Source organism: Rhineura floridana, chromosome 1 (genome assembly GCF_030035675.1).
Source record: "Rhineura floridana isolate rRhiFlo1 chromosome 1, rRhiFlo1.hap2, whole genome shotgun sequence".
NCBI lineage: Eukaryota > Metazoa > Chordata > Lepidosauria > Squamata > Rhineuridae > Rhineura > Rhineura floridana.
Genome location: NC_084480.1, coordinates 321,220,246 through 321,230,881, shown reverse-complemented (window position 1 = coordinate 321,230,881; position 10,636 = coordinate 321,220,246). Strand labels below are relative to the sequence as shown.

The following is a 10,636-nucleotide window of genomic DNA, read 5'->3' as shown; positions in this document are numbered from 1 at the left end:
CAGCAGCAGGAGAAGCAAACATAAAATACTACCAGGCACCGCATCCCTCCTCAAAAGCCCGGCCCAAGACATGCCTCTTTACCTCTCGCCAGAAAGCAGAGACTGTCGAGGCATGAAGCACCTCAGAGCAGAGCAAAGACATCTTCCCCCATTGAGGCCACCAGCTCAGAGGCACAGCGACCGCACTTCATGCACCATCACGCACATGCCATGCCCTCCAGAGAAGCCAGCGGCTGCTGAAATGCTGCAGGGGCAAGCCTCAGGCTCTTCGTGCTGGGAGTTCTGCCAGGAGCCCTTTTGTCAAGTGCGCAGCTGAGCCCCCAAACCAGTGCTTGCCAAGGACACTCTGCATTCCTGCAGTGAAGTCAGCCTCACTCCCTCTGAGCAACATCACAAGGAACCCTGAACTGCCCGCGTCACGACTGGAGGCAGGCAAGCCTCACAACAAGACACCCTTGCTTGCCTTCTCCTCTCTGTTGCTTCCAGGTCCCTCTCCACAGTTTTATTACCAAGGCTCCCCAGTTATCAGCAGTTGCAAACTGGCATTTCTCTCCCTCTACACGCCTATGCGATGTGGACATGGCGCACAGAGGCAACATTCCAGAGGGTGCTATCAGATGAGCTTCCAGCCAGACAAACTGGAAGCCAGATGCTGGGGTATCAACTCACTGTGGTTTCCAGCAACACAGAACTGCAAATTCCTTTAAGGCGCTTCCCTGTTCTTGGGTGTGGAAGGAGGAATCTCTCTCACACGCAACTTAACAAAGAGAGCCGTAGCGACAAGAGACACAATCACGGTGCAGCTGAAGTTAAATGGACAGGCCATTCAGCTTGGCTGCGCTGGGTAAACAGGTTGAAAGCCTAGCATGGCCTGGCCACAGCTTTAACCCAGGCACAGGGGGACAGCCAGGCACCCTTGACACCAGACTGTTTACAGCTGGCTCAAAGGAAGCAAACAGATCCTTTGCCCCTACTGAAACTGGAGCCTCCAACTGGGGTGGAGCCAGGGCGAGGACAGGAGTCCAATGCGAATGTCAGCAACGGCCAGGTAAAAGAGCCAACAGCTTCATAGCATAAACTAAGAAATTGGGTAAACACTCGCCATGACCAAAGCCCACACACACAACGGCCAGCTGTGCCTAAATCAAATCAAGGGACCTTTGCCAGGATTTAGGTTGCTGAGGGAATGGACAGCACACTGGAGGAGGATGGAAGCACATCTCCCCTTGGGAAAGTGGAGGCACGTGCCCCTTTGCACAGGCCGACAAGGGACAGGCGTGTTGACGCAAGGATTAACTACCAGCACTAGCCACTGCTCAGCTCTACGGATTCCAGAAGCTGAGTTGGGAACAGGACCTGAGAGAGTCATCCAGCCAAGGCTGGGAATATATTATGCCTGCCTACAGCAGACTGGGAAAGTGGTGGATCTGCTGAGGGGGGCAGGAACCAAAATCCTGAAAGTCACAGCTGGTTTTTCCTTTTCAAAAACAAGCATCTGTCTATTGGAAGTGGGCAAGAGCAACTCCTCTTTTGTTCTTTTGTCTGTGTTCCAGACGGGAGGTAGAGCGAGGGTCCTCCAGATGGCTAGGCTTGTTCACCTTTACCTGCGATGCTCTGACTGACTTCCTTTGGCTACTAGGCTGTTACGTCTTCAGGGAAGCTTACCTGCCCCTCCTCCTTCTGCCCTCTCTCTTCTTTCTTCCGGGATAGAGGAGACATCCTTTTGTCTCTGCTCTCTCTCCTAGCCATGAGGTCAACTCCCGCACCTGGGCGTTATGCCTCCAACTTAGTTAGTAAGTTAGAACTAGGTTTGCCTTTCTGTCTACGATGTGTTTCTATAAATAAAGTAGCTTTTCTTATTTTACTAAGTCTCCAGTCTCCGTGATGCTGATGCAGGGTACAAGCCTGCTTTCTTAGGCAAACGCACGCACACACTGCCACGCTCGCATGTCAATATCCGCTGTTACTCTCTGCTGCTGTGGTGCTGCTTTTAAACGAAATTAAGCAACACAACTACACACAGCGCAACACTGTCCTCATGACTCACAGGCAGGTTTGGGGTTTCTGAGCTTTTGTAACCTCAGCCCTACCTGCTATCGCAGCACTTAAGGACAAAAACAAAATCCAATTATACAAAAACCGATTCTCCAAATGGTAAATTATACAAAACTGATTAAGCTTGCAAGCACAGAATCTGCAGGCCAAACGGAACAATATGGCCAAGCACCGCTTTGATGCCCCCTGCCTCATTAACTGACACAGTCCTGGGGGCTTACGGAGACAGCCAGTGCCGCACTGGGCCAGGATGCTTGCACACAACCTCCTTGCTGTGCCACTCCGCCTCTTTAGGATGTATTCCCATCGTCAAGCGCTTTTATGTCATCTTACTCCTGTTTCAACCAGAGCACACAAAAGCAGAGGACAGCTGAAACGTGGCCTTTTGTTGCACTCAACACACACCATCTCTCCCTCCCCCCCCAATGTTTTACTTTCCTATGCCCAGATTTTACACCTGAAATGGACAAGGCTAACTGCATCTCATAGAAGATCAGGCCTCAGGGGGCAGGGTCTAGATCCCCAAGGCCAAGCATCAAATTTTAAAGTGCCAGCCCTCCACATAGCTGCAATTCTCCTCACATTCCCAGAGGAAAGCATTAAAGCATGGCACAGTCAAGCAGCCCACCGGGGCCCTGAGGGCCTTTACAGTGATCGCCTGCCAGGCTGCCTCTCTCTGTCTCTCTCATGGGGCAACTTCCAGGAAGAAGAAGAGAAGAAAGTGTAATGAACAAGGCCAAGTGAGGCTGTTGCGAGCCTTTGGGGGCCTCTGACCCTCCCGAATGGAGGCGTCACTTGCCACATACAGGCAGGATACGGCCTTCAGCTGGAGTGTGCCTTGAGAACCCCTTGTCACTGGGAGTGGCACGCGGTCCCCCTGAGATCCCCAGGCACGTCCTCCCCATCACGAGCACAGCCAAGAGTGACTGCGTGGTCGTGGGTTTCCCCCTCCAGTGCTCTGATTGCTGTTGCAAGATGAACAATTTTAGCCTTTGCTGCCCTGCAGGATGGAACGTAATCTGGACATTGCAAATGTAGGACAGGTACTTAAGTGATCAGATACAACAGAAATCAGAACCGTACCCAGAGAGGGCTTCTCCCCCACTTTTTTTAAAAGCAAAAAAGAGTAGAATCCTAGAGTTGAAAGGGGCCTATAAGGCCATTGAGTCCAACCCCCTGCTCAATGCAGGAACCCACATTAAAGCATACCCAACACGTAGCTATCCAGCTGCCTCTTGAATGCCTCCAGGGTTGGAGAGCCCACCTCCTCCCTAGGTCATTGGTTCCATTGTAATACTGCTCTCATAGATAAGAAGTTTTTCATTATGTTAGCCGAAATCTGGCTTCCTGCAACTTGAGCCCATTATTCCATGTCCTGCACTCTGGGGAGATCCAGAAGAGATCCTGGCCCTCCTCTGTGTGGCAACCTTTCAAGTACTTGAAGAGTGCTACCCTATCTCCCCTCAGTCTTCCCTTCTTAAGGCTAAACATGTTGAGTTATTTCAGTCTCTCCTCATAGGGCTTTGTTTCCAGTCCCCTGATCATCCTTGTTGCCCTCCTCTGAACCTGTTCCAATTTGTCTGCATCCTTCTTAAAGTGCGGTATCCAGAACTGGATGCAGTACTCAAGAAGAGGCCTAACCAGTGCCAAATAGAGGGGAATCAATAATTCATGCAATTTGGAAATTATATTTCTGTTAATGCAGCCTAAAATAGCATTTGCCTTTTTTGCAGCCACATCACACTGTTGGCTCATATTCAGCTTGTGATCAACAAGCTCCTTCTCGCATGTAGTACTGCAGAGACAAGTATATCCCATGTTATAACTGTGCATTTGGTTTCTTTTTCTTAGGTGTACAATTTTGCACTTATCCCTGTTAAATTTCATTCTGTTTTCAGCCCAATGCTCCAGCCTATCAAGATCTCTTTGAATTTTGTTTCTGTCTTCCACAGTATTAGCTAGCCCTACTAATTTTGTATCATCTGCAAATTTGATAAGCATTCCCTACACCTCCTCATCCAAGTAATTAATAAGAATGTTGAAGAGCACTGGGCCCAGGACCAAGCCCTGTGGTACCCCACTCATTACCGCCCCCAGTCTGAGAAGGAGCCATTGATAAGCACTCTTTGAGTACAATTCTGGAGCCAACTGCAGACCCACCTGATAGTTGTTCCATCCAGCCCACATTTACCTAGCTTGCTAATCAGAATATCATGGGGCACTTGTCAAAGCTTTGCTGAAGTTGAGATATATTATGTCCACAGCATTCCCATAGTCTACCAGGGAGGTTACTCGATCAAAAAACAAGATAGGATTAGTCTGGCAGGATTTGTTCTTGATAAATCCATGTTGTCTTCTAGTAATCTCTCCATGTTGCAAGCACTGGACTTACACAAAACTGAAATATTTTTAGGAGAGGCAGTCCATGGACCATCAACAGCAAAAGGAGGTCTCCCTCATGAAGGCACAATTCTTTGTGGTCTCCCCTAAAAAGTCTCACTTAACTCCAGAGCCACGAATGCAGGACCAGCCATGCCACTCTGGATAAATTGGGTGTGTGGTTTAAATACCAAGCAAATGCCACAACAATACCCTGTTTTGATTTTCCAGAAGAGCAATGAGGAGGGCACTGGAGTCACCTCAGAGCTAGAAGAGATCCAAAGGGATCAACTCACCTTACAGGATGAGTCCCAAGTAACTCTCACCATCTTCAGAGCACAAGATGCTCAAAGTAGGAAGCTTCCTTACTTCAGGATTAGGAATACTATATACAACCCAACAGCATGTAGGACAGAAGCAAGCATATCACTGGATGTCATTTTCTAAAATCTAGTCCCTCAATTATATGTCTGCTGCGACTTGCCTCTTCCCAGTGTTTTGAAGATTGTCATTGAATCTACTCATTGTTCTGAATAATGTTGCCAAACTGCCTTGAGCCTTCTTTTTTTAAATGGAAAGATAGGACATAAATTAAAAGCATCCATAAAGTTGAAATGGGGAGAGGGGGAGGGACACCCACTTGCCCAGCCAGAAAGTCTTCTCTCTCTCTGTATTAGCTGCAGGGCAACAGGCCATTTAAGAACATAAGAACATAAGAAGAGCCTGCTGGATCAGGCCAGTGGCCCATCTAGTCCAGCATCCTGTTCTCACAGTGGCCAACCAGGTGCCTGGGGGAAGCCCGCAAGCAGGACCCGAGTGAAAGAACACTCTCCCCTCCTGAGGCTTCTGGCAACTGGTTTTCAGAAGCATGCTGCCTCTGACTAGGGTGGCACAGCACAGCCATCACGGCTAGTAGCCAATGATAGCCCTGTCCTCCATGAATTTGTCTAATCTTCTTTTAAAGCCGTCCAAGCTGGTGGCCATTACTGCATCTTGTGGGAGCAAATTCCATAGTTTAACTATGCACTGAGTAAAGAAGTACTTCCTTTTGTCTGTCCTGAATCTTCCAACATTCAGCTTCTTTGAATGTCCACGAGTTCTAGTATTATGAGAGAGGGAGAAGAACTTTTCTCCATCCACTTTCTCAATGCCATGCATAATTTTATACACTTCTATCATGTCTCCTCTGACCCGCCTTTTCTCTAAACTAAAAAGCCCCAAATGCTGCAACCTTTCCTCGTAAGGGAGTCGCTCCATCCCCTTGATCATTCTGGTTGCCCTCTTCTGAACCTTTTCCAACTCTAGAATATCCTTTTTGAGATGAGGCGACCAGAACTGTATACAGTATTCCAAATGCGGCCGCACCATAGATTTATACAACGGCATTATGATATCGGCTGTTTTATTTTCAATATCTTTCCTAATTATCGCTAGCATGGAATTTGCCTTTTTCACAGCTGCCGCACACTGGGTCGACATTTTCATCGTGCTGTCCACTACAACCCCGAGGTCTCTCTCCTGGTCGGTCACCGCCAGTTCAGACCCCATGAGCGTATATGTGAAATTAAGATTTTTTGCTCCAATATGCATAATTTTACACTTGTTTATATTGAATTGCATTTGCCATTTTTCCGCCCATTCACTCAGTTTGGAGAGGTCTTTTTGGAGCTCTTCGCAATCCCTTTTTGTTTTAACAACCCTGAACAATTTAGTGTCGTCAGCAAACTTGGCCACTTCACTGCTCACTCCTAATTCTAGGTCATTAATGAACAAGTTGAAAAGTACAGGTCCCAATACCGATCCTTGAGGGACTCCACTTTCGACAGCCCTCCATTGGGAGAACTGTCCGTTTATTCCTACTCTCTGCTTTCTGCTTCTTAACCAATTCCTTATCCACAAGAGGACCTCTCCTCTTATTCCATGACTGCTAAGCTTCCTCAGAAGCCTTTGGTGAGGTACCTTGTCAAACGCTTTTTGAAAGTCTAAGTACACTATGTCCACTGGATCACCTCTATCTATATGCTTGTTGACACTCTCAAAGAATTCTAAGAGGTTACTGAGACAGGACTTTCCCTTGCAGAAGCCATGCTGGCTCTGCTTCAGCAAGGCTTGTTCTTCTATGTGCTTAGTTAATCTAGCTTTAATTATACTTTCTACCAGTTTTCCAGGGACAGAAGTTAAGCTAACTGGCCTGTAATTTCCGGGATCCCCCCTGGATCCCTTTTTGAAGATTGGCGTTACATTTGCCACTTTCCAGTCCTCAGGCACGGAGGAGGACCCAAGGGACAAGTTACATATTTTAGTTAGCAGATCAGCAATTTCACGAGAACTCTCGGGTGGATGCCATCCGGACCCGGGGATTTGTCAGTTTTTATATTGTCCATTAAGCTTAGAACTTCCTCTCTCGTTACCACTATTTGTCTCAGTTCCTCAGAATTCCTTCCTGCAAATGTTAGTTCAGGTTCAGGGATCTGCCCTATATCTTCCACTGTGAAGACAGATGCAAAGAATTCATTTAGCTTCTCTGCAATCTCCTTATCGTTCTTTAGTACACCTTTGACTCCCTTATCATCCAAGGGTCCAATTGTCTCCCTAGATGGTCTCCTGCTTTGAATGTATTTATAGAATTTTATGTTGTTGGTTTTTATGTTCTTAGCAATGTGCTCCTCAAATTCTTTTTTAGCATCCCTTATTGTCTTCTTGCGTTTCTTTTGCCAGAGTTTGTGTTCTTTTTTATTTTCTTCATTCGGACAAGACTTCCATTTTCTGAAGGAAGACTTTTTGCCTCTAAGAGCTTCCTTGACTTTGCTCGTTAACCATGCTGGCATCTTCTTGGCCCTGGCGGTACCTTTTCTGATCTGCGGTATGCACTCCAGTTGAGCTTCTAATATAGTGTTTCTAAACAACTTCCAAGCATTTTCGAGTGATGTGACCCTCTGGACTTTGTTTTTCAGCTTTCTTTTTACCAATCCCCTCATTTTTGTGAAGTTTCCTCTTTTGAAGTCAAATGTGACCGTGTTGGATTTTCTTGGCAATTGGCCAGTTACATGTATGTTTAATTTAATGGCACTATGGTCACTGCTCCCAATTGGTTCAACAACACTTACATCTCGCACCAGGTCCCGGTCCCCACTGAGGATTAAGTCCAGGGTTGCCGTCCCTCTGGTCGGTTCCATGACCAAGTGGTCTAGGGAATAGTCATTTAGAATATCTAGAAATTTTGCTTCTTTGTCATGACTGGAACACATATGCGGCCAGTCTATGTCTGGGTAGTTGAAGTCACCCATTACTACCACATTTCCTAGTTTGGATGCTTCCTCAATTTCCTATCTCATCTCAAGGTCTCCCTGAGAATTTTGATCAGGGGGATGATAGAACGTTCCCAGTATGAAATCCCTCCTGGGGCATGGTATCACCACCCACAACGATTCTGTGGAGGAGTCCACCTCTTTTGGGGTTTCGAGCTTGCTGGATTCAATGCCTTCTTTCACGTATAGAGCGACACCGCCACCAGTACGTCCTTCCCTGTCCTTCCGATATAGTTTATATCCAGGGATAACCGTATCCCACTGGTTTTCTCCATTCCACCGGGTCTCCATTATGCTCACTATATCAATGCTCTTCTCTAAGACCAAGCACTCCAGTTCTCCCATCTTGGTTCGCAGGCTCCTAGCATTAGCGTACAGGCACTTGTAAGCAGTGTCTCTCTTCAAGTGTCTTTGGCATTTGAACCGTTCCAGAGCTGGTGCCTCAGATGGGCAGAGTTTGACACAAGCAAACAGTGGCATGTGATTCCACTTGCCGCTTGAATCTTCCTGCCTGACCCCACAAGTCCACTTGTCTGTTGTCTGCACTGAAGCAACAGCCAAACATAATCAGGCCTGAATCTAGACTGGAATGGGTCAAGATAATCTGTTTCATCCAAGAGTACTTGCAATTGCTGCACCACAACCCTCTCAATCACCTTCCCTAAAAAGGGGGTATTTGCCACCAGGAAGTAGTTGTCACAAACCACTGGGTCCAGGGTAGGCTTTTGCAGGAGTGGTTGGATCACCAGCTCTTTCAGGATGGCTAGGAGCAATCCCTTGCAACGACGCGTTGACCACATGCTGGATCCACTCAGTCATACCTCCTCGGCATGTGTCAATAAGCTAAAAAGGGCAAGGGTCGAGAGGACACATTGTGGGCAGCATCGTCACAAGCACCTTGCCTGCATCATCAGGCCACATCAACTGAAATCAATCCCCAAGAAGTTGCACCAGACGTTGCACTGGGTACCTCATTGGGGATCACAGCATATGTGGATGGGGCATCAAGATTGCTACGGAGGCGAGCAACTATATCCTCAAAGTGCCTTGCAAAGAATTCACAGTGGACTCCCAAAGGGTCTAAGACTCAATTTCCTGCAGCTGACATCAACAGACCCCTGATAATACGGAAAAGCTCCACTAGACAGCTACTTGAGGATGAGATGGAGGCAAACAAGTGGGCCTTCTTTGCCGCCCTCACCACCACACAGTAGGCACAGCTATGATATTTTACTCGTGCCTCAGCCTCACAGCACACGTCTTTCACCATTTGCGCTCTAGCCATCGTCTAGCCTGTTTCATGCCCTTAGCTCACTGGTGTACCAAGGTGCAAACCAGGCTCCACAAAGCAACCATGTTAAGAGCCCAACGTGTCTCATTCCACAACATGACAAGGGCTTCAACAGGGTCACCTGCTCTATCTACTGGGAACTCCCCCAGGGCACTCAGGAAACCAGTAGGCTGTTGTGCCTAGAGGAGTAAATCAAGATTTTGAGTGCCCTAGAAAGGCTAATTAATAAAACTACCTTATTCATTGAAAGGCACGTAAGAAGAGCAAATAGCAGAACTGTGAACAATCAGGAGTGGGGGGTGGGGGTTAGGAAAGGAGATCCAGGAAAGAAACAGCAAAAATTAATGCGACAAGCTGTGCCCAAAGGTAGAACGACAGAAATGAAACAATTCTTGAGATCAGCGCAAGGGTAGTTTTAGTGGCAGAGGATTTTCACAAGCATGGAAAGATCCCTAGACAGAGGGTTAAAGCCAAACCACAAGCTTGTGGGCACACCAAGAAGCTGGATACAAGCCAAGACACAAGGTGATCCAACAGGAGGAGCAAGAATATATTTTCTAGCCCCAACCCTCAATGGAAACAGCTGCTGTTCTCAAGCCAGGAGCCACTCCCTGCCAACAGAAACTCAACAGAAACCCCAAGGCAGGGCCACCACCAGGGGAAAACACCTGCAGCAGCAGTTGGCAATGCTTATGAGGCAAAGGGATCCAGTCAATATTGAAGCAGCCTCTTACCCAGAAGATGGCCTGCCTTCAACTCGATCCCGACTTATGGCGACCCTAGGAATAGGGTTTTCATGGTAAGCAGTATTCAGAGGGGGTTTACCATTGTCTCCCTCTGAGGCTGAGAGGCAGAGACTGGCCCAAGGTCACCCAGTGAGTGTGGGGATTCAAACCCTGGCCTCCCAGGTCGTAGTCCAACACCTTAACCACTACACCACACTGGCTCTCCTGCACAAGCCCCACTAAAATGCACAGGAGCCCCTTACTGAAGATGACACTAATACGGAAGCATTCCAGCTCCCTTATTAGGAAAGAATCAGCCCCATCCACAGACTGCACAAGAGTGCCACCACAGAGCAGCAAAAGGGGGCCTCCCTTTTGGGGTCACCATGATGGCAAGGTCGGCACCCCCTTCAAGATTGTATTGCTGAATTATTATCCAGGAGAAAGTGAGTGATGCTTAACACCACTCTGTGAGAGACTGAAGCTGTATAGAGGAAGGCCCTACCTGGCTGGGAGGTGGGAAGGGAGGAAGCAGTCACGCTGCTGCTGGGTGGCATCTCGCTTTAGAGAGGGAGGTGGGCAAACTAGCTGTCCTAAATGATGCTTAATGCCGTCAGGGATTCTTGCAGGCCAGACATTCACTGTGTGATGAGCCATTGGCTGGGCATTAATCCTGTTGTTGCCATGGGGGTGGCCAGTGAGACTGGCAGGGAGTGAGACTGATGCAGGAGAGTGCACTAAGGATGTGTCTGGGGGGCACAAAGGGGGAGGCAGCCCCTACCACCCCAGGGACTTTGTTTAGCCACTAATGAGGTTTTTAACATGTAATTAATTTTTATACATTTCAGAGACTGTTTTGTTGCTAATTATGCAGCTTT

At 47.8% G+C, this 10,636-nt stretch overlaps 1 protein-coding gene across 2 annotated transcripts in view; it reads right to left on the bottom strand.

The window, feature by feature from the left end:
- PPP1R16A (protein phosphatase 1 regulatory subunit 16A) overlaps positions 1-10,636 on the bottom strand; it is a 65,974-nt gene that overhangs the window by 23,011 nt on the left and 32,327 nt on the right. Inside the window, exon 1 of one of the 2 annotated variants that reach the window (XM_061607153.1) lies at positions 464-596. The exons of the other annotated variant lie outside the window; for it this stretch is intronic. Within the exon in view, the coding sequence (XP_061463137.1) occupies positions 464-581 (118 nt within the window). The 5' untranslated portion in view covers positions 582-596. Of the gene's footprint in view, positions 1-463; positions 597-10,636 lie in introns of those variants that run through there. 2 annotated transcript variants of the gene reach the window in all.